The sequence below is a fragment of the Phascolarctos cinereus genome, unplaced genomic scaffold, assembly GCF_003287225.1.
Source record: "Phascolarctos cinereus isolate Bilbo 61053 unplaced genomic scaffold, phaCin_HiC Scaffold_2;HRSCAF=192, whole genome shotgun sequence".
NCBI lineage: Eukaryota > Metazoa > Chordata > Mammalia > Diprotodontia > Phascolarctidae > Phascolarctos > Phascolarctos cinereus.
The window spans coordinates 144,835,740-144,860,274 of NW_027555625.1; the positions used below are offsets into that span (position 1 = coordinate 144,835,740).

The 24,535-nt window shown below is 38.2% G+C and overlaps 1 protein-coding gene across 1 annotated transcript in view; it reads left to right on the forward strand.

The window, feature by feature from the left end:
* Positions 1 to 24,535, forward strand: part of INTS9 (integrator complex subunit 9) — a 131,163-nt gene that overhangs the window by 92,742 nt on the left and 13,886 nt on the right. The window contains exons 11-13 of the mRNA XM_020988805.2: positions 2,904 to 2,964; positions 15,308 to 15,479; positions 23,173 to 23,297. Coding sequence (XP_020844464.1) covers positions 2,904 to 2,964; positions 15,308 to 15,479; positions 23,173 to 23,297 — 358 coding nt within the window. The remainder of the gene's footprint in view (positions 1 to 2,903; positions 2,965 to 15,307; positions 15,480 to 23,172; positions 23,298 to 24,535) is intronic.

The following is a 24,535-nucleotide window of genomic DNA, read 5'->3' on the forward strand; positions in this document are numbered from 1 at the left end:
AGAGTTAACTATGTGGGTTGAAGGAAGGGAAGACCTAGGTAGTTCTCTTCTCCATTGCTTTTTATCCATCCCCATCCTTACCTTATTCTCACTCCTTCCACCTTCCCTGGGAACCTGGCTATAGTACAGAGATGTTGGCCCCTTCAGTGCTTTGTGTAAGTGAAAGTAGTGGGCCTGGGTCTTGGCATCTACCAAGGCATTATCCTTATCCAAAGTATTTTATTTAAGTCACATTCCTAAAACTTGAAAGGAAGTAAATTAATCAGTGTTGATAACCCCTTTTCTATTAATACTAGCAATTTAGTATTCCCTCTCCTTACATTATTCTTCTCTCTTCTCAGGTAGGAAACCACAAAAAGAAACTATTGTAGTCCAGAAAACCCCAAAGATAAACATAAAGAAATATAACTGGATTGGAGAAAGATTAAAAATGACAAAGCTGGAAAGGAGATGTAACTAGTAAAAACATTTTCAAGAGAAAGAAGAATCTTCCAGTAGATTTGGCAAAAGAAGAGAATCAGAAAATTCCATTCCCCAACAGAGAAAAAACTAACGTGTAGCTAAAGCCATCATGCCTAAATAGAAAGAAACTGCTTTTGAAACATGGAGAGATGTTAGCTTCAGATTTTAATTAGTGATGAACCAGTGATCGCTGTGTGATTTTGGGCACATCAGTAGATTTGATTTGAGAAAATATGGGTAAGGTTCTTCTCAGAGGTTAATGGCAGTACCATGGCTGGCAGAATGGTGAGGAAGCACCATGTGGTCTATGACTATTTCTGCTGTTTAACCTTCCCACCTACCATTCTAGATACTGGAACAACCCCCTTCTTCCTTCCCCAAAAATTACCTTGCAGATATCAATAGGAAAGAAACTGAATAAATCTGGTAAATATTACACAGGGACAAGCATCAGATCAAGAGAAGTATCTTCACGTGATCCTTTTTTTCTTGATAAAAGGTGTAGCCAACATTTTTAGACTCCGTATTTTCAGAGTCTTTCATTTCATCATCTCCTGATGCAAGAACTGTCTCTTTTAGTGAGTTCAACATAACATATTATTTCCTGATCTTAAAAGAAGCAGGCAAATAGCACAGTGTTTAGATAAGAGTGTGGGACATGAAACTGAGTTGAAATCCTGCCTCAGAAACTTTTACTAGCTCTGAATCTGGATATGTCATGTGATCTTTGTGTGCCTCAGTTTCCTCATCTGTAAAAGGATAATAATAGTATCTATCTCCCAGAGTTGTTATGAGGTTAAAATGAGACAAAATTTGCAAAGTGCTTTACAAACCTTAAAGTGCTGTATAAATGCTATTTAGTAGTAATAGTAGTAGTAGCCAGATAATGGCATAGGAAAGGATCACTAGGTGCTTCTCAGAATCATTGATTTACAGCTGGAAGAGACCTGGGAAATCACTGATGACCTGCATTCATGTGCCCTTTCATAAAGCATTCTTTCTTTTTTTTAACTCTTAAGAATTTGTGACATCTTTTGGCTTATCCAGCTGATGAATTTTTTATCTGTGCTGATGCTTCAGGGCAGGGGTAGCTTTCACATCCCCAAAGGGAACTAACTAAACAATTAGTCACTGGGAGGAAAACTATCCCATATTCTCTACAGATCCCTGCATGCTTCGGAGCACCAACAGAGGCACTAGATTGTCAGCTCCTTGAGAGCAAGAACAATGCCTTATTTACCTCTTTCATCATCTAACATAGTGCTTTGTATGCTGGAGATACTGAAAAAATATTTGATGCATATAATATATATTGGAGGGAGGAGGTGAGAAGGGAGCATGAAGCATGGTAGGTGAGGAGGTCAATCAGCACAAATGCTCCTGACCACATCATGTTTCCTCACCGCTCTGCTTACTTATGAACTTTAATACATCTTTCCTGGTAGCCTAATAATAGTAGTTCATATTTACATAGAACTTTTAGGTTTGCAAAGCCTTTTCCTACCAGTGACACTACAAAATAGGTTGTGCATGTCCATTTTCCAAATAAGAAAACTGAGGTTTTGAGCCTATAAGTGACTTGCACAAAGTCATACAGCTAATGTGTCCCAGGCAGGATTTGGACCCAGGTCTTATGACTCCGCATCCATTGATCTGTCCACTTCACACCATCCTGCATAGATCAGGCTGCTACAACTGCCTCTTAATTTCTTTCTCTTCTTGGGCTAAAATTATTATATTTATTTGCCTCTATATAGTAAAAACCCCTTCCCTAAAGATGATATTCACTAGAAATTGTTGGATGCCCTGCTAATATTAGTGTTTTGCTGTATTTCTTAGAATCATTATCCAGATGAGCACCAGTGATAAATCTAGTCAAATTTATCTCTTCAAATACCAAAAAAAAAAAAATTCAGATAACCTTAGTCCTTGAAAGTGTCTTTTAAAATCTGGCTTGAGGGAGTCAGTAATTTCAGTTTTGTTTTGGTAAAATAGTGTTTTCAGCAAAATAAAGGTCATAGAGAACATGTTGATAAAAGAAGAAACAAAAACAGTTGGTTAGATTTGCTCCCTGAGTCAGCACCTTCCATACTGCCTTGGCTATAATAGCTGCTTATTCAAGTCAACAAACATTTATTGATAGCATTAGCTAGTTATAGATACTATAACACATTGAGAAACTATTTTTAACCATTATGAACAGAACTGTCTATTTTTGAGGGTCATTTTTGAAGTGTATTACTTTTTTAAAAGACTCATTTCAAGAAACTAGATTCTCAGTACCTCCATACCTTTGTTCACATAAGATTCACTGTCAAGAAAAGTTTTTTTAAATAGTGGAGAATCTCGTCTGAAGTGTCACCAGTAGGTGGCAACCAGTACCACAGAATGTCTTATCTTATACACTGACATGTAACTCATTTTTTTTTCTTCTTTAAAAGGCTTTGTCACAACAAACAGACCAAGGTGTATCTCCCAGAACCCCCTTTTCCTCATGCAGAGGTAAGATGACAAGGATTGAAAAGAAATAGAGGGTAGATAGTTACTCTTGGGTAGAGATGGCCATCACCCAAATGAAAATTATAGAATTGTATAAAGAGAAGGGGCCTCCGTGAGTTATCCTGTTGTTTTCTGTAGAAGACTACAATGAAACTTCCATTCATTTGAACATATTTGGGATGCACTGTCTCCTCATTTCTGCTTCCTAAAATCTATAGCTTTGTTCGAGGTTCATCTCAGGTGTCACCTTCTTCATGGAGCTTTCTGTTTCTGTTATTAATGCTCACTCCTTCCACAGACTGCCTTCTGTTTACTTTTGGGGTAGGGGGATAAGCTTCTTGATGGCAGAGCATGTTTCCCTCTTATCTTGGTATCTCCAACCCTCAGCATAGTGTCTTGTACATAGTCAGAACTTTACAAATGTTTGTTGAATTGAATTGAAATGTTGTAATTGTATAAAAATGATTTTTTTTATCCTAGTCTTAATCACTCATTATTCTTCCCCATTAATCCATTCCATTTTCAGACCATTGATAGTTACAATTAAGCCTATTTAATTCTATTCACACAACCCAGGAGTTCTAATCCTACTTTTTTTGTGTGGTTTTTTTTTTTTTTGCTTCAAGGCAATTGGGGTTAAGTGACTTGCCCAGGGTCACACAGCTAATAAGTGCATGAGGCCACTCAGGTCCTCCTGACTCAAGGGCCAGTGCTATAACTGCTGAGCCACATAGCTGCCCCTTCTAATCCTACTTCTGCTATTAACTTCTGAGTATCCCTTCTCAACTTGTTCAATTGATTCATCTTTGTTATTTGTCCTCTACTTTATAGTTCTTTGTCCTACCCCTCTTCCCATTTCCCTTTTTTACTTTGCTTAAGTTGTCCTACATCATTAGTGTTTACTCAGGGTACCCCACCAAATTGCTGTTTTCATTAAACTGAGAATATTTCCATTATAGCCATTTGATATTGCCTGTGGTAAATGGTGTCTCTTCAGCAGACTTTTCTTTTTCCAAGTTCTGGTATGCACTGAGTTTATGAAATGATATTCAGGAAAGATATAGTATTAAAAATTGTACCTTAAATGTGAAAGTGTCCAACAGATCAAGATGTAAAATGTAATTTACAGATGTGAATCACTGCATCTTAGCGTGGTTGATGATTTCCTCTACCTACATATTTTTGCAAATACATTTGAATCCAGTCCTTATTCTCTTTATATAATTTTCTGTTCTTGCAGTTTATAAATAGAAAAATGGGGGCAGCTAGGTAGCACAGTGGTTAGAGGACTAGCCCTGGAGTTAGGAGGACTTGAGTTCAAGTCCCGCCTCAGACACTTGACACTAGCTGTGTGACTCTGAGCAAGTCATTTAATGCCAATTGCCTCACCAAAAGAAGAAAGAAAGAAAGAAAAAGAAAAATGGAGTAGCTACTACCAAAGCATGGTGATTTAAGTTAAAAGGCTTTAAAGTTCCATTGCTCCATTTGATGTACTTATGATAACTTTTATTATCACACTTTTCAGAAGAACATTGGCTGACTAGCACAATGAGGATAAAGAAGTGTCTAGGAATCATGTCATTTTCATTCATTCATTCAACAAACATTGATTAAATGACCATGTGTGCAAGCCACTATGTTATTCACTCTAGGACACAGTGACACAGAAGACATGATCTCCTCCCTCAAGGAGTGTATCATCCAGTAGGTGAAGTAAGATCCATATGTAAAAAACTGAAATACAAATTGGAATAGAAGTCCATAAGAGAGGTACAGGAGGAATTAAAGAACGTACAGAGGAGGGAAATGCTCACTTCTAGGTGGGACAGGATATGAAGAACAGTTAGAAAGATAGGGCTGTTTAGGCTGAAGGAGTCTTAGAACATGAAACCTGTATTCAGATAGTTCAGAGGTGGTCAAGCTGGAAAATCTTTTTTTTTTTTAATTTATTTTTATTTATCTACAATCACTTCCATAAGATTTTGAGTTTTAAATTTTTCTCCCCCTTCTTTCCCACCTCCCTCCCCAAGATGACACACAATCTGATATAGGCTATACATATACATTCCTATTAAACATATTTTCACATTAGTGATGTCGTAAGGAAGAATTAGAACCAACAGATTTTAATTTTTACTTACAAAATCACTAATGTGAAAATATGTTTAATAGGCTATATCAGATTGTGATGTGCTACCTCAGAGTTGTTTTGATTTGCATTTCTCTAATCAGTAGTGATTTAGAGCATTTTTTCATATGACTATAGATGGCTTTAATTTCCTTTGACCATTTATCAATTGGGGGAATGACTTGTATTCTTATAAATTTGACTTAATTCTCTATATATTTTAGAAATGAGGCCCTTATCAGAGACACTGGTTACAAAAATTCTTTCATAGTTTTCTACTTCCCTCCTAATCTTGGTTGCATTGGCTTTATTTGTACAAAAGTTTTTCAATTTAGTGTAATCAAAATTATCCATTTTGCATATCATAATGTTCTCTATCTCCTGTTTGGTCATGAATTCTTCTGTTCTCCCTAAATCTGATAGGTAAACTATTCCTTGTTCTCCCAGTTTGCTTATAGTATCAGCCTTTATATCTAAATCATGAACCCATTTTGACTTTATTTTGGTATATGGTGTGAGATTTTGGTCTGTGCCTAGTTTCTGCCATACTCTTTTCCAGTTTTCCCAGCAGTTTTTGTCAAAAAGTGAGTTCTTGTCCCCAGAAGCTGGAGTCTTTGATTTATCAAATAGTAGATTTACTATAGTCATTGACTACTGTGTCTTGCATACCTAACCTATTCCACTGATCCACCACTCTGTTTCTTAGCCAGTACCAAGTAGTTTTGATGCTTGCTGCTTTTTAATACAGTTTAAGATCTGGAATGGCTAGGCCACCTTCCCCTTCAGCTGGAAAATCTTGGGCAGATATTATAATCAATTTATTTGAAAAGAAAATGGGCCTTGAATTGAATAGGAGGAAAAGAGCAGACTGGATTGAATTTAGGAAATTATTCTGTACTTTCAATGACTCCAGGCTTTTCTCAAACACACAAAAAATCTAATAATAATATTTTTCCAGTAATGCTATATAGCTGTGAATCATGAAATACCACGTTCTCTAAAGAATCAATATTGCAGATTATCCAGTGCCAATAGACATCTTCCTTTAGGAGCTCCAGTTTGAAATGTCCAGCTCAGGAGAGAAAAGAGGGGTAGATTGATTGATTTGAGAGTTATTTGCACAGAGGTGATAATTAGACCATGGGAGCTATTGAAGCCATCAACTAAAAAAGTATAGAGGGGAAAAGAAAAGGCCCAGGATCAGAGCCTAGGGATGCAGCCTGACACGGATGATGATCCAGGACTGGAAACTGAGGAGGCACAGTTGGACAGGTAGAAAGAGAATGAAGAGCAAAGCAATGCCACAGAAACCTAATGAGGAAGAATATTCAGGAGGAGAGGGTGGTCACCAGTGTCAAATGCTGCCAAGAGGTCAAAAAGGACACAGGTTGAGAAAAAAGATTTGGTCATTAAGAGATCAGTAGGACCTATGGAGAGATCAGTTACAATTTAATGGTGATGTCAAAAGCCAGATTACAGGGCATTTAGAACATTTTGAGAAGGGAGAAAATGGAGGGAACCAGTATAAATGATGGGGCTTTTTTTAGAAGTTTGGCTAAGAAAGGGAGGAGAGATATAGAATAATAGCAGAGATGGTAGGATCTAATAAGATTTTTTTTTTAAGAATGGAGAGAGTTGAGTATGTTGGCATGCAGCAGGGAAGGAACCAGTAAGTAGGGAGAAGTTGAAAAATACAGAAAAAAGGGAGGGTTGATTGTGTGTGCCATCTACCAGAAAAGATGGGAATCAATGCTCTATGTAGAGGAATTGGCCTTGTTCAGGGTCAGGATCACCTTTTCAGAGATTGGAGTAAAGAAAGAGATGGTAAGGAATGATTTCAAGAAGTTGTTATTGGTAACAATAATAGTTATCATTTAGCCAGTGCTTTAAGGTTTGCAGAGGGCTTTGCAAATATTATTTCATTGTAGCCTCATAATAACCATGGGAGATAGGACTATTACTTCCATTTTACAGATGAAAAAACTAGGACACCCAGAGGTTAAATGACTTGCCCCAGATCACCCAGCTAGGAAGTGCTGAGGCAGGATTTGAACTCAATTTTCCTCATTCTAGGTCCAGCACTTTATCCACTGTACCACCTACCTGTCTGTATGGTTAAGAGACCTAGATTAAGGCCCTGACACATTTCATGGACCTATTGTTAGGGCCTATGGAAAAATATTAACAAAAACCATACAGAATGAGAAGGTATAAATGTGTACTGCACTTCACCTATTGGAAGGAGTACTTATTGTGAGATCACAGGTTCATTGGAGTATACATGTATGTAAGTCATCTGGAAGAGGGTAGACTTACATATTACTCCATAGTTTAGAATTGAAAGATGGTACTTAGAGGAAGGTAGATTTCAGCTCAATGTAAGGAAGAGGTTTGTAATGACCAAAACTGCATAAATTGAATCACCTAGCCTCAAAACATAGAGAGCTACCTGTCACCAAAAGCACTCATTCAGACTGTCCATTTGTAAAAGATATTATTAAAGGAGTTTGTGTCATTTTCAGGAGCTAGATGACTGCCTAAGCTCCTTCCCAACTTTCAGATTCCATTCATGATTCAATGAAGCTTAGGAAGCAAGGAATAAAAACCTCCAACAGTTGGTTAAAGTTCTTTTATCTTGTTAATAAAAAAAAAATGTATTATTCCTTAGTGACCTCAAAGGACAAAATAAATAGATAAATACATAAAACTAAGGACATTGATTAGGCATCATAACCAGAAAGTAAAAAGTATTAGCTTTTTTGATTTAAAAAAAAAAAAACGTAGAATATAGGTTGTCCCTTATAATAAAAAAAAGTTTTGTTTTAATAGTCATTTAATAGCATCATTCACTGAATAAATAATCATTGAGGGCCTACTATGCCTAAATATATATTGTACTAGAGGAATTTAGATAAGATACAGATCCTGCCACCATGAAACTTGCTGCCTAGTAGGATAAGAAAAAAAATATTTCTGTAATACAGTTTTACATGATGAGTGCATTAATGATTTACAAAAAAGTGCCATATGAGACTCAGAAAGGTTTCATTATGCCTTAAAAGAAAGCTTGATGCTGTTGTCCTTCATAACTAAAAATTACTCTACTGTTGTTACTTTCCACATAATATATTAATCTAATTGAGATTAATGTGTGACTGTAATCCTCTCACATCAAGACTAGGTGAAGTAGTATCTCTAATGACTGTTACAGGCTGTGGTAGAATTTCATTTATTGACTATTTCGGTCAGTCAGCTTCGTGGTCATGTAGAGTTTTAGCTTGGTAATGAGATTTGTCTAGTTTGCTGTTGAGGCAGTGGAATTTTATATGTCAAGTGTACATCAAAGAGGCCTTTCCCAATGGCCAGTTCTGTTGCCAGATATCTTGTCCATTTAGGAAAATGGAAATAAGCTTCTATTCAACCCAAAATGTGAACCAATGTCTCATATGCCAAACACTAGATTTTTCAAAAGATCCAATCAATGCAGAAACAAAGACCAGTTTGTACAGCATGGAGTTCTAGGCCCTTTAGGATATTTGCACCACCTGATTGTTCGTATTTAGCCACATTCTTTCATATCGTCAAATGTCAGAAGTTGCTCATTTCTTTATAGTGAAGATCGAGTTCACATTTAGTGGAAATTATACTTTACTATAATTGATCAGTAAAGTTAGTGAATGCTAAGGTGAGGTTCTACAACCACTGATTGCTACACAGAGTGTAGCCAAGATCCTGAAGGCTTCAGGAATGGTCTTTAGCCAAATCAACTTAGCTAATTAGAATAGTTGCAAACAGGATAACTATAGTTTATACCAGAAGACCAAAAGCTTGCCTAGGTGGCCAGACTGAAGATCATCCTAAACTGTTTTCTAAGAACATTTTTCCATGAGGCTTTAAACTTCTGCCTCAAAATGAGGAGCCAGAGTCTGCTACTTTCCTAGAGGTGGTATGCAAGCTTTCCCCTAAGTTGGTGAGAAAAGGATGACAAACCCACTACTTTGCATAGTATCTCTTAGGAATCTACTGTAGGAACCCAGATGAGAAGTGGTGAGGGCCTGAACTAGGGTGATGGCTATGTGAGTGGAGAGGAGGGGACAAATGTTAAGAGATATGGTGGGTATAGACTTAAACAGGATTTGGGAACTGATTGACTATGGGTGGATGTGACCTGAATTCAAATTTCAAATTGAATTGAATTCAAAGTGCTAATCAAACTACTCAACTTTCAACAAAAAGAGTGAAGTTTAGTGGAAGTATAGGTGGAGGAATAAGATAATAAATTTTGTTTTAGACATTCTGACTTAGAGATTTGTTTGAACATCCAAATGCAGTTGTCTGCCAGGCAGATAGCAATGCTAGAGTGAATTTTAGGAGAGAGATTAGAATTGGAGTCATTTTCTAGAAATAATAATTGACCCAACTGGGGGCAGCTAGGTGGCACAGTGGATAGAGCATCAGCCCTGAAGTCAGGAGTACCTGAATTCAAATCTGGCCTCAGACCAAATACTTTACTAGCTGTGTGACCCTGGGCAAGTCACTTAACCCCAGTTGTAAAAAAAAAAAAAAAGGAAATAATTGACCCAAGTAAAGATGATGAGATCAACAAAAGACTGGATATAGAAATCAGAAGAAAAGTAGACCAGGACAGAACCTTTGGGGATATTCAGTTTTATTTTGTTTTTTCCTTTTTTTTTTTTAATTGAGGTTAAGTGACTTGCCCAGGGTCACACAGCTAGTAAGTGTCAAGTGTTTGGTCTGAGGCCAAATTTGAACTCGTGTCCTCCTGACTTCAGGGCCTGTGCTCTATCCACTGTGCCGCCTAGCTGCCCTGGGGATATTCAGTTTTGTTGGGGCACATGGTTGAAGATTCTGCAAAGGAGACTGAGGAGTGGTCAGATAGGAAAAGAACTAGGAGAGATCAATGTTATAAAAACCACGGTAGAGAGAATACCAATAAATAGGAAGATTCAAGTATCAAAAACTGCAGAAGGCTCGTGAAGATGAAAACTGAGAAGACATCACTGGATTTAGCAGTTAAGAGATCAGTAGCAATCTTGGAGAGAACAGTTTTGGTCCAGTGAATGTGGAGAGGGTCAAGGGCAAGATTGCAGGGGATTGAAAAGTGAGTAAGTGAAGAAGTGGAGGCAGTGAAGGTGAACAACACATTCTAGGAGTATGTGAAAGGGAAAAGAAATATAGGATAATGGCTTGGGTGAATAGCAGGATCAGTATGTGTTTTTTAAGGATGGTGAAGGCCTGGACATATCTGTAGGCATCAGGGAAAGAGTCAGGGCATAAGGAGAGATTGAAAAGGATGACCTCTTTTGGACCATTTGATTTTGAGATGCCAACTTCCAAGTCACCTGACCAACAAGATAAGAAGAGGGAAGAATGAAGAGGGTAAGCTCCCTAAAGAGACAGGAGAGAGTGAGATCAAGAGGAGAAACAGGTATGTTGTCTTTGGCAAGGAGAAGGATGACCTCTTTTTCTCCGACTAAAACAAAGAGAGAATCTGGGGTTGGGGAAGAAGAGAGTAAGGGAATTAGAGAGATTTTGAGATATGGAATAAGAGAAAAGGGGAAGCTCATGATGATGGCTTCAGTTTTTTTTAATTAAAACTAGAAGGTAAGGTCCTTACGTGAGATTGGGCAGTATAGAAGGTTTAAGGAGAGCAGAGAAATTTTGGAACAGCTGCTGTGGAGAGGCCAATAATGAATCAGTTAGGAAAGAAGAAAGTCAGTCAGTCCACAAGCTTACTATGTGCCAGACATTGTATCTAAGTTCTTGAAATAGAGAAATCAAAAATAGTTCTTGTCCTCAGGGAGTTTACAATCATTTGGGAGAGACAGCCCCTATAAATCAGAATATCCAAGATAAATACAAAGAAGATGAAAGGTAACCTTAAAGGGAATGGCATTAGCAGCTGGATGGACCAAGAAAGGCCTCCTCAGCAAGGGAGCACTAGAGCTGAGTCTTAAAGGAAGCCAGGAAAGCCAGAAGGTGGAGATTGGAAAGGACAGCATTCCAAGCCTGGGGAACAACTACTTGAAAAGAACAGATATGGGGGATCTTGAGTTTGTTGAGTTTGAGGAACAGCAAGTAGGTCAATATGGCTGGATCATAGAATATGGAAGGGGCAGAGTAAAGTATAAGAAAAAGAGGAAGATATGAAGGAGCCAGGTTACCAAGTTGCAGAGAGCTTTAAAAGCCAGATAAAGGACTTTATATTTGATATTGAAGTAATGTGGAGCCAGTGGGGTTTACTGATCAGGATGGGAGTGGGGGCGAGGGGGAGTACTTTAGAAAAAAATCACTTTGTCAACTGAGTGGAGAGTAGGTTAGAGTGGAAAGAAACGAGACAGGGAGGCTAATTAGAAGGCTATTGCAGTAATCCATATAAGAGATAATAAGGGCCTGAACTTGGGACCTAATGGTATGTGAAGAGGTAGAAGGAGATCAGAAAGAAATCACAAGATCTGGCGATTGATATGTGGGGTAAGCTGTAGAGAAGAGTCAAGAATGATGCCGTATTTGTAGACCTGGGTGACTAGAAGAATGGTAGTTGTCCCCTCCACTGTTATAAGAAAATTCAGAAGAGGTGGGAGAGATACCAAGTTCTCTTTTGGACCATTTGATTTTGAGATGCCAACTTCCAAGTCACCTGACCAACAAGATAAGACTAGGCATTTCCTCTAATCCTCTCAAACCTCTTCAAAATAAGAATTATGTGCCAGGAATGAAGAAATTTCTGCTGTCTCCACAGTTTAAGACACCAAGAACCTAAACACGGTAAAAACCCAGTGAATTTATTTAGCATCCCTTCCACTACTACCCACCAGACTCCTAGCAGCAGAGCTGCACAATCTGACCCAAGTAACTGAAAATAGAAATCAACTTCACACTCCAGCCCCACTTCCTCCCTCCTCCCAGTGCCACAGAAATGCAAAAAGCAAAAATTTGCTCAAACTGCCATACCAAATGGAATTGTTCTCTGTTGCCACAGAGCCCAGCCAGAAAATGGAGGAACAGAGGGGAAAAATGATAGGGCAAACATAGATTGCATTCCACTCAGCCTAAGAGAAAGAAGCCAACAGACAAGTGGGGCCAGTTCTGGCCCCCGCAGAAGTCACTTGGAACAGAGGCCAAGGATGTTGAAGTGTGATTGCCCAGCATGAGAGAAGGCCAAGATGCTCTGACATCCAGCCCTCAAGGAAACCACCATCAACCTGGAAAGAGTCAGAAAGGACACAATGGGAGAAAATAAGGAAAAAAGATCTCAGAAGGAAGCAAAATCAGAGACCTTGAGCACAAACAGATAAACCAGAAGGGAACATGGCCTCCAGATCAGGTAAGAGAGTTCAGGCATCTGTAAATAAGTATTTCAAGAAAAGGAAAATCGATACCTGATAAGGCAGATAACCCTGTGAATTCCCAAGAGAACATGGAACCACAGGAGAATGTTCCTAAATCGCTTAAAAGAGAAATGAGAATTATGAAAGCACAGTTTATGGCCTGCAAAGTAGAAATAGTTGGCAAAATAGAAAAACTGAAATCCACTGTGGCAAGTCTCCCCAAAGAAACAAAAGAGCATAAGTGCTAGGGAATATAAACATGGAAACAAAGGACAGTCTGAAAGAAGAGGAGCAAAAAGCAATAACATTTAAAGGAAGTATGATTTCAAGCAAAACATATTGATCTTTAAGACAAGATGCATAGAAACAACTTAAAAGATTAAAGTACTCCCAGACGAACACAAGTCAAAGAACTTGAATACCATAACGCAAGAAAAAAATACAGAAAAACTGCCTAGAACTTCTGAATACAGAAGACAAAATCCAGAGCACCTGTAGGTAAAAACCGTATGCTGCAAACACCAAGATACATATAGGTTAAATTTAACAATTCCACCGGAAATCAACAAATTCAAGTGGCCAAGAGAAAGAAATAAAGGAAAGGAAATTCAAATAACACAAGACTATTCTGCACCCACTAGTAACCACAGGAAGAATTGGAATAATGTGTTCCAAAGAACAATGGAGCTCAAGATGCAGCCCAGCATGATCTACCCTGAAAATCTGAACCTAACTCTAAATGAAAAAAGATGAATGTTCAGTTAAAAAGAGGCATTCAAAGCATGCATAGAAAGAAAATTAGATCTGTCTGAAGAAATTATTTGCTTCTCAGACATTCCAAACAGCAGAAATAAGGAAAAGGTAAACAAATACAGGAGCTAAGGTCAGCAACAAAATAATAGAGAAACCATTAAGAAATTTCTTTCCAAATATACACAAAGAGACAAGAATAAAAGCATAAGGTAAACAGTAGTGACGGTAGAGAAACAGGCCTGAAACATCATAGGGTAAATCTCATAACACCCCACCTGCAGGTGAATCACTTTATTTTTGTGAGACTAAATTAAAAAATGAGACAGTGTATAAAAGGGTAGAAAGAAAATAAAGAGGACTGTGTGATGTACCTTGATCAAGTCAAAGGTTAACAGTGAAGGGAAAATAACCCTTGAAGTCTCTCAGGAAGAAGAGAGCCTATCGGAGAGCAAGTGAGTAATACAAAGGGAGGAATTCAAAAAAGGGGGAAGGAAAGGGAAAATCTTGTTTCAGTAATGGGAGGGGGTACTATTGACAAATACTCATGGGAGAAGAAAGACATTTCGTAAAGGAAATGGGTATCTTGTTCTGCAGGAATTTAATGCTTAGACCAATCATCCTGCCTCAGAGAAAGGACAGTCAGAGCTCCTGAGGGCAAATGACACCCAGAAGAATGGGAAGGCATGATTCCAGGGAAGAGATTTCAAGACAGCTAGGGAAAAAAAGCCAAGGGTAGGGCAAAGGTCATTAATGAACTGCACAATCAGGGACATAGGAGAATTCCTACCATGAGGTAATACCCTCTCTCCTAAACGAGTAAAAGGGACATGAATCAAAGAATAAAAGTCTAGAATAAACAGAACACAAAGGTAAATAGGAGAATGAGGAAAAATTCTTTTTAGAAAAAGGTGCAGGAGATGAAATTTTAAAAACTAATGAGCAAAACAAGGTAAAGGGGACAAGGAAGGGAATCTTACTTGACTAAGAGGGAAAAAAGGAGGGAAAGAATTAATAGCTAGATAAAAACAAGCAACCAAAAACAATTTTCGATAAACAGACCTCCAACACTAGGAAAATGGATAGCAGACTGCACAGAGGTTGCAATTTGAGAGTGAGAATCAGTGGAATTAGGGTTGCCTTAAAATAAATTAAGCTAAAAAAACTGAAGGAACATGGCAGGGGGGATCCAATTGGGATTTTGAGATGCCTAAAGGACATATGTTTAAAAATGTCCAGCAGGTGGTTGGTGATACAGGACTGGAGCTCAAGAGAGAAACTAGGACTGGATAAATAGATCTAGGAATTATCTGCATAGAGATAATAATTGAACCTTTGGGAGCTGATGAAATTGCCACGTACAAGAGATGGGAACATCCAAACGCTGGGGATCAGTAATGGATGTGAGTCCTCAGTTCACTCTACTGCCTCTGTCTCCCTCAGGCTTGGGATCTCTTACAGTTTTGAGCACTAGGCAGTAGCTGGTGATAACTGTAGTGTCTGGGTGCTCAAGGGCTTGACTGAACTTGTGGTAGGGACCAGCTCCTTAGCCTTAGCACAAGATAGTAGAGGAGGCATACCCAGAAGATGTCCCAACAAGTGGAACAAATACTAGATACCCAATTCAAAATTTTCAGATGCTTAGGCTCTCTAGTATCTGTCATTTTCCTTGTTTGAGCCTTATATGTGTACTGCTGCCAAAATTGAATGAGGAGCTTAACATTATGAAACATGAATTGCTAGAAAACACTTTGCATAGCATACAATCAGTAAATGACATTGTAGGCTCTTTGGAAGAAAACTCTTTAGCATTTCATATGACATTAAGTGTGATAGTAAATAGGCACACTTCAGTAAATTAGTGACAGATGACATGGTACATGGAAGAAAACTTTCTTTTAAGTGAGTTGATATTAACAAAAGGGCTTAATTGCTTTTTGCCCTGAAAGCCATACTACATAACTTCGATGGTACTTGGCCAATTTAAATAAAGTCACTTTGTTTCATAAGTACATTTCCACCTGCACTCCCATTCTGCAGCAGTAAATAGCAAGACTTTGCACTTCTCTTCATCATAGATAGTCTGATATATCTTCATTTTCACATTTTTTTCCAGCTGATTCAGACCAACAAACTGAAGCACTATCCTAGCATCCATGGAGACTTCAGCAATGATTTTAAACAGCCATGTGTAGTTTTCACTGGTCATCCCTCCCTCCGATTTGGAGATGTTGTACATTTCATGGAACTTTGGGGAAAATCTAGTCTCAACACTGTTATATTCACAGGTAAGAAGGAAAATCACTCTTGTATATCTATCCCATTATGATTCACAACTGCCAAGGGAAAAGGTCCCAAGATAGAGTAACTTAAATTATGTACTATCAGGGAGTCATAGCAAAGGGGTCGGACTGATTATTTAGTCCAACTGCCTTATGAGAAAAATAAGTTCCAAAGAGTCTCCAGGTTAACTCAGTCACATGGCTAGTTGGTAAGGAAAAAAAAAATTTTTTCAGACACACACACACACACACGTGTCTCTGTGTGTGTGTGTGTGTGTGTGTGTGTGTGTGTGTGTGTGTGTACTATGTGGTGCAGTGGATAGAGCACAGGCCCTGCAGTCAGGAGGACCTGAATTCAAATCTGGCCTCAGACACGTGAATGCTCACTAGCTGTGTGATCCTGGGCAAGTCACTTAACCCTGATTGCCTTACAGAAAAAAAAAAAAAGATACAGGTTCCTCAAGGTGACCAGAATGACTGTTCTAGGGGATTGTCAGATATTCTTTTACTTTGGTCAAAGTAAAATCGGAGGAGCTAAGAACTAGCTGTGGGAATAATAGATCTGCTTTAACTCCGGAGAGCACTATTTCCCCAAACTACAATTTTACTTAGTGCAAGTAAAGCTCAGTTCTGATCTTTTCAGAGTACCTGACCCATAAGTCTGCAGGTTTGCCATCCTTATGCTACACTAGACTTACCACCAATATTTCATGGACTCACAGAATCATGGAGCTGGAAGAGACCTCAAAGGCCATCTTGTCTGACCCTTACTTGACCAACTTTTACTTGAAGACCTCAAGTTTAGGGGGAACCCCTCTAAAGATCACTGACTATTACTGTAGAAGCTTTTCCTTCTTTGTTTGTCTGCTGTTTGCAATCTGATAATCCCCCTACTATTTGCTTTCTCTGCTTCTCATCTCAGGCAAAACATTGTTGGAGAGAGCTACAAATCTGAAGTAATTTCATCTACTACAAATTTACAGTGGATTGTAAACAGCCAGGTAGTCCGTGTAGTCATATTGACTCTATATCTCCTTCTCCACAGCCAGTCTACAGGACTCCTCAAACCCTAAACTGGGCCTTTCTTCCCAGTGCTGATCACAGATAATTTAGCCCCTAAGAATATTGAGACCATCCTCAGTTGCATTCCCCAAAACTCCTCAGCATTATCATATGCTTGCTATCCCTTTAATCATAAAAGACCTCACTAAATCTTATTCCACCATCTGAGCCCTTCATCCCATCTGTCTGAGCCCTTGGTCCCATTTTTTCCCACTTCAGGATCTTAATCCATCAGTCATCACTCATGTATCTTTAATCTCTCCATCTCTTGTCACTATTTTGCATCTGCCTAAAACAATTTTCATTTCTCCTCAAATCCCTACATTCTTGCTCCTATCCCATTTAGCTACCACTCCATCTCTCTCATTCCATTCATTGCTAAATTGTCATAAAAGTGGTGCCTTTATATCCACACCACCAGTCCTTTGTGCTCTGGCCTCTACCCTCACCACTGTACTGCTGCTCCTCTCAGAGGTCAACAGTGACCTAATCATCAAATATAATGGCCTTTTTCTCAGCCCTCATCCTCCTTGACCTTTTTAGGTTCATTGAATATTGTTGATCATTCTGTCTTCTTGGATACCCTCTGCTCCTTTATCTTTAGAGATCCCAACTTTCCTGATTCTCCAACTTCACTCACCCCTCCTTTGCTATTTTTTTCTGATGATCCTTGTTCTCTTCTTGACTTCTTAAGGTGAGTGTTCCCTAGGGTTCTGTTCTTCACTGTGTTTTAGGCTCTTTTGACAGTTTCCCATGACTTCCACTTAGGACCTCTGTCTAGATGAATCTAAGATGTATCTCTCCAACCTTGACTTTTTTTTTTTTGAGCTCTAGACTAACATCTCCAACTGGCTCCTAGTTGTTCTACTTTCATCTCAAATTTGCCAAAATCAATCTTTCTGTCTAAATTTCCTTCTCCTGATTTCACTATTTCTATTAGTGGTACACACCAACATTCATCTAGTCTCCCATGTTCAAAACACTAGGGCTGGTTTTGGCTCCTCCCTTTCCCTCAGCTGTCAGATCTGAGCTCTCACTGACGCCTGTTGATTCCACCATCGTTAGCATCTCTCACACCCATCTCCTCCTTATTTCCACTGCCACCACTCTAGACAAAGGTCCTCATGAGAATACACTTGAACTATCACAAAAAAACTTCTGCTCCCTACCTGCTGTCTTTTCCTGTGCCACTTTCTAGTCAGACTAATATTCTGTGGAAAAAACATTGGGCTCAGTCAGTGATGTAGATTTACAGGGGGTCCAGGACACACTTCCTTAAATTATACCCTTATTTTAGTAAACTTTGGCTTAATTATCTAATTACGGGGTCCCTAGATCTTAAGCTTCCACATTCCCTAGTTTACAGATGTGATGATGTCACTCCTCTAACTTAAAATCCTTCATCTTGAATTCAAGGCTGTCCACAGTGTGACTCCACTCTACCTTTCCAATCTTAACTTCAGGTTATTTCCTTCCATGTGTTCTGTGCGCCAGCCAAACTAGACTACTCTGCGCCTCTCAAATGCCTTGTACTTTCTTGCCTCTATGCCTTTGTTCATAATCTTTCCTATTCCTGTATCCCTTTCCATCCCCTCTGGTTTTTTTTTTTAATTCCATCCCATTCTTTAAAACAATTTCAATTCCTGCTTTGAAACCTTCCCTGATTCCCCCGTCGATAACAACCTTTCTTCATGGACCTCCCATATGACTTTATTTTGGAAATCTTAAAATATTTTTATTAGACATGGGAGGTCAGGAATCTCTGTGCTCAAGGCCTGCTTCAGAAATTAACTTGCTGTGTGAACTTGGGGAAGTCATTTAAACTCAGCCTCAATTTCCTCATCTGTAAAATGGCAATAATAAATCACAATATAAATGCTAGCTATTTTTATTATACTGTGTGTTATGGTAACCTATATCTGTAGCTTTTCCCTGTTCCAGATTGTAAGCTCCTTGAGGGCAATAACCATGTCTCATCTAAACTTTGTTTCTAGTGTGTTTAATGAATGAATGAATGATAAAATACTATTTCTATTATTAGGACTGGAGTGTAGGTGAATAGACTGAAGTAAAAATAGGATTTTTTATTTATAAATTATTCATGAATGGATTATATATATTTGATTTTGAGTATATTGAATGCAAAGTGACACTAGAACATTTATGTGGAAACGTCCAGCAGACAGATGGAGGATCACAGCTAGAGTTAATAAGAAGTCAGAGCTGGATTGAGGATTTCAGAATCATATTTATGAAGATGAATATATTAATGCCATAAAATGAATAAGTTCTGTCAGAAAGAGAGTTAGTGTGCTGAAAATAAAACAGAGCCAAGGGCTGGTCATTGAAAAACACCCACAGTTAAGAAATAGGAAAAAGAGGGATCAGAGTGTTAGGCAATAAATGATATACCCTCATGGAAGCCAAGACCTGATAGAGTTTCAAAAAGAACAAAATTATCAAGTTTTAAACACAGCAGAAAGGTTTGTGGAAAGGAAAATTGAGAAAGGCCTTTTTGAATTTGTTAGGGAAAAAGGTTTTGTCACCTTCAAGAGAGTAATTTTCTGTGAATTGTGAGGATGGAAGCTTGAGTTCAAGATTGGTAAGAAAACAGAGGCAGCAGGTGTCAACCCCTCATTTAAGAATAATGGTTCTCAAAGCAAAGAGAGTAATAGGACCAAAGCTAGAGAAAGTATTGGGGACAAGAGAAAGTCTCTTTTAAGATTGGAGAGACCTATCCGTGTTTGAAGGCAAAGGGGAAAGTGCCAATAGGAAAAAATTGAACAGGCTAGAGAGGAATTGTTGTGGGAATTAGGTCTTTTTGGAATTAAGGCACCAGTGGAATTTAAGGAATTCCCCTTAAAAAGTAGAATAGGCATCTCTTATTTTAGCACTGGAGGGGGAAATAGGAGAATGTTATATTTCAGTTTTCTTATTTATCTAAAACAAATCATTTCTGTATTCTGGCCACTTAATCACAACAATTATTTTCTTGAAAAAAATTATTTTTTTATTATTCTTTTCAAATTTCTAACTAGTTATAAATGAGAAGTGTAAAATTTTTAGAACATTTTGTCTTTCATCTAGATTAATATGAGAACATAAACTGCATTTTAACATAGTCTTTACCTTTTCTCTATTAATTTTTCATACACTGGAAAACTAAGATAACTTACTTTCTTATGTTCATACTCAATTTTGAATTAGTGAGGCCAAAAGGGAAGAGGGCATTCTGACGTCCACAGAAACATCTACTATTTTTTTAATCTTCATTTTCACTTGAGTACTTTTTGGTGATGGTTAAGGCACTTTCTTAATATATAGTATTCTTTAAAATCACACCAACAGTTGTATACTTCCTAAATGACTCACCCCTATATGTTATAGGATAGCTGCTTTGTTCCCATATATATTTGCATTAGCAGTTGAAGGTTGACTCTACTACTAACTATTAAGAATATTGACAAGAAAATAAGTAAGAGATAGTACAGTTTTATTCATAATTTAACAGACTTGGCTTTAAAAGGTACTATATAATTAGAAGTTAAAATTAACAATAAATTATTATGTCTTTGAGCTTTAATTTTTCTATAGGTAGTAGCTCTGTGAACTATACATATCATATAATGTAATCATATTTCCAGATTCCTGGATGTAGATCCAGGGCTCTATAACTTGGTGGGTGTGATTATCTTTAACCAGAAACTGAATGAAACTCCTCTCTGGCTTAGGAGAGGGTCTTTGAGAGTTGCTTTGGCAGTTTTTCATCCTCCTCACTCCTAGTGCCAGTGGCCAGCCTTCTGATGAGCCTCTCCAAACCTAGTGAGGGTGATCCACAGATGATAGGCAGATAGGTTCAGTCTTTTCAGCCATGTCTGACTCTTCATGACCCCATTTGGGCTTTTCTTAGCAAAGATACTAGAGTAGTTTGCCATTTCCTTCTCCAGCTCATTTTACAATTGAAAAACCGAGGTAGACAGGGTTAAGTGACTTGCTCAGGGTCACACAGCTAGTAAGTATCTGAGGCCAGATTTGAACTCAAAAAGATGAGTCTTCCAGACTTCAGGCCCCTCACTTTATCCATTGCACCACCTAGCCACTATAGGCAGATAGCATGTTGCCAAGCCCATCCTCAAACCTGTTGCAGCTTGGATAAGATCTGCCAGAACTTAACATTTCAGTGGCATGGGACCTTTCAAATCAAGGGTCACCTGTACACCATGATCTAGCTGCAGAGCAAAACTTAAGTGGAGAATTCTATGATTAACAATGATGAAATGTTATCAAATGTTGTGCAACTTTTTCTACAAACTGTCCAAGCCAGTGCTTGATTGCCCACATGGGTGTGGCCTTGCCAACTCGGTTTGCAGAGGATTCCTTTCTAGGCCCTTTTGTTTTTTTCTTTCCCCACACATTTATGTATTCAAAAATGTTCACCCCACTACCTAGTTCAAAGCTAAAGGCAGGCAGGATTACATTCCCAAAACAGGAGAGAGAAAGAGGAGTTGAGGGGCAGTCTCAGCACTGCCCTCAGAATCAAAAAGTTTTTTACTAGCTGTATGCCCAGGACTAGACGCCCCGGACAAGTCACCTCCCCTGTCTGGGCCTCAGCTTTTCTCAACCATAAAATGAAGATAATCATACTTGTGCTATATATATCTGAGGTTTATTGTGAGAACTATGTCTTCTCTAAGCTGTAAAGTACTTCCTAAATAACTTTGAGCTTTAATAGCTACAAGAATTTGGAGGTGAAAGATTAGGGATAGAAACTGAACCAGTGAGTTCATTGATAGAGAGAACTTCCAAATAAAGGAATTCCCTCTACCAATTCAGCTCGGCACTTTCTTTGCAACTTGGGGGTCTTAGAGAATTGCCTAAGAATACCGAAAAGTGATTTGCTCAGGTCCCATAGCAAGTGTGTGTCAGTGACAGGACATAAACCCAGGTCTTCCTGACTTTGAAGCTGACATACTGCCTCCAGAGAGGATCACCCGTATCTTCACAACCTTTATAGTCAGGCAGTTCCAATTGAAGTCCTTACTACAGCACCTTGTTAGGCATTCAGCAAATGCTCTATTGAACCATTGAATTTAATTGTTCTTTTTATTAATGGTTCCCATTTATTCAGTGTATTAAGGTTTATATAATGCTCTAAGTCTCACAACTGCCTTGTGAAGTAGATGGTATAAGTGTTATCTCCGTTTTACAGATGAGGAAACAATAATAAGAGCTATCACGCAGACAGTGCCTTAAAGTTTGCACGCAAAAACAACTTTACCAAAGAAGTTATTTGAGCCTTACAACTCAGACTTAGGTAGAGAGTTACATAAGAATTGCTGCAGAGAGCACAACTCCAATGGGCTAGCCACGTTGTTCGAATGCAAAACGTATGCTTGCCAAAAAGACTATTTTGTGGAGAACTCACACAGGGCAAGCGTTAACATGGTAGTCAGAAAAAGCAATACAAGGACACTCTTAAGGTCTCTTAATTTTGGAATTGATTGTGTCACATGGGAGACACTGGCACAGGACCGCTCAGCATGGCGTGCCCCCATCAGAGAAGGTGCTGTGCTCTGTGAGCAAAGCAGAATTGAAGTAGTTCAAAAGAAATGCAAGATGTGCAGATTTAGAAAATCCACCACAAATGTTCACATGAACTATTTGTGCCCAACCTGTGGTAGAACATTCCAAGCTCATTGTAGAAACCTGCTTAAAGTAAAAGACATTTAAACACCAATAATAACAATTGTTCATATTTATGGAAATAGAGGGTGGTAAGATAAATGGTATGTATGTTCTTATCATCGCTATCTTATTTATGAGGAAGCTAAGACTCAAACAAGTTAAATGACTTGTCCAAATTCATAAAACGACTAAGTGGAAGTTCTGGACTCAAGCTTAGGTTTCCTTAAGCCAGGTGTACTCTGTGACACCCCACTCTGGCTGGTTGGTCATCAGGGCAGTACTGAGCAAGCACACCTGAAATAAATGTGGTGCTTAGAATGGGTCTGTCTGCAGTGCACTGGCATTGTCTTTGTGACATTTCTCCAGCTTTTTGAGGCCCTAATCATTCATTGTTTTTGAGATTTGAAAATTAATCCAGTCTTTCTATGTCAGAAAACTAAATGAGTTAATAGAGAGTGTTTTATGAGGCAATATTGTTTGTAATCTTCCCCCATCCTCAACAATCTCTTGAAAACATGAACCAAGCTGATTTCATGTAGTTGACCACAACTCCTTGTAAGTACTTTCTGTTACTGTGTTCAGAATCAGTGGAGGCGGTAGGTCCACACCAGTGAAATCACTAATCTTTTGGAATACTAAAGTATCTTTTTGGACCTTCAGGAGTTTTATTAAAGCACCAATTTAACTATTAAGAAAAAAAGGTGATATGGTTGAAGTTGGCACTTTCAAATGAAGAAAAGAAGGGATGAGATCATTGAATCATAGATTTATAGCTAGAAGAAACCTTAGAGCCCACAATCCAATCCCCTTTGGAAATTGAGGAGCAGAGAAGGAAATAGAGGACTAGAAATAGAAAGTTGAGAAAATAGAACTAGCAGTTAGCTATTCCGTTGGTAGAGACCTGCTTTGTTGCCTCCTTTTCTTTTAAAATCTTTTTTTGTTCTTTCCACAGAACCTGACTTCTCATACCTAGATGCACTGGCTCCCTACCAACCTTTGGCCATGAAATGTATCTACTGTCCAATCGATACAAGGCTCAATTTCATTCAAGTGTCAAAGCTGCTCAAGGAAGTACAGGTGAGGATATGAACTTGATGTCCTCTGTGCTGTCAGAAATTCTACTTCATATGGGCCAAACTTCCTGGATGCACGGTTGGAGGTTCTGTGTCACCTTATTTAAAGAGATATCTATGAAGGTGTCTCAGCTACTCCTAAAATTAGAAAAGGAAGCTATGATGTCTGCTTTTTGAAAGAAGCTTTCATTGAAAGAGGCATGATGGAAGAAAGTAGACTGAACTAATATTTATTTTTACCTGTACATTATTTTAAAACTAGACCAAGTACCTCCTCTACAACAAAGACTGAAAGGAATAGTCATTCAGTTAATAAACATTTATTACATGCCTACTAAGTGAATAGGAAAAATCACTCCCTTCTACTCATCTTCTTTTTTCAACCAGAGAGCATCCTGATTCTAAGTGAAAAGCATTTCAGTGGTTTTTGCACAGCCATAGTCATTACTGTAATTTTGTCAGTGATGTGCTATTTGAAAAAGCCTGCATAGTGTGCCCAGAATGATTGTTCTCTATGTCTCTGTCCCTCTCGTATATGTGTATACATACACACACACTCTCTCTCTCTCTCCTCTCTCTCTCTCTCTCTCTCTCTCTCTCTCTCTCTCTCTCTCTCTCTCTCTCTCTCTCTCTCTTCTCTCTCTCTCTCTCTCTCTTTCTGGAAGTGTACTAGATCTGTGTGGAATCTGGAAATCTGGATAGCCATAATCTTAGTCAGAATATGAAAGGGAATAGCTGTAGTCAACTTAAATACTAGGAAATATAGCCAAAAGACAGTGATAGGATATAGGACAGGTTTGTGATTAAAACAGCACTGAGTTAAAAAGTAAATTCATGTTATTTCGAGACTTCTTTCATTAGTCTTGAAGGGAATCTTCAGTAACTTATGCATTTCTTGTACAATGCTATCCTTACTCCCAGGCAGATTGCCAATCTTATTTCTTCTTTGTATTAGTTCCTCTTTTCCCCCTCCCTTCTTTTCCTTTGTATTATTTCTTGAAATGTTTGTTGAAATGGTTCTTCTTTCCCTTTGGAGTTGTTTGTCTTGTTGTCTATCCTTAATTAACTAAAAAGTTCAAATAAGATTCTTCTCTTATCTTTAAAATTATATTTAAATAAATATAAAATAATTATAAACTATTTCTAAATGTAAATGATAGATAATTATATTTAAATTATTAAGAAAGGATTGTTTGGTAGATAATGGCACAGAAAACTATCATCTGAATTATTAGTCCCATG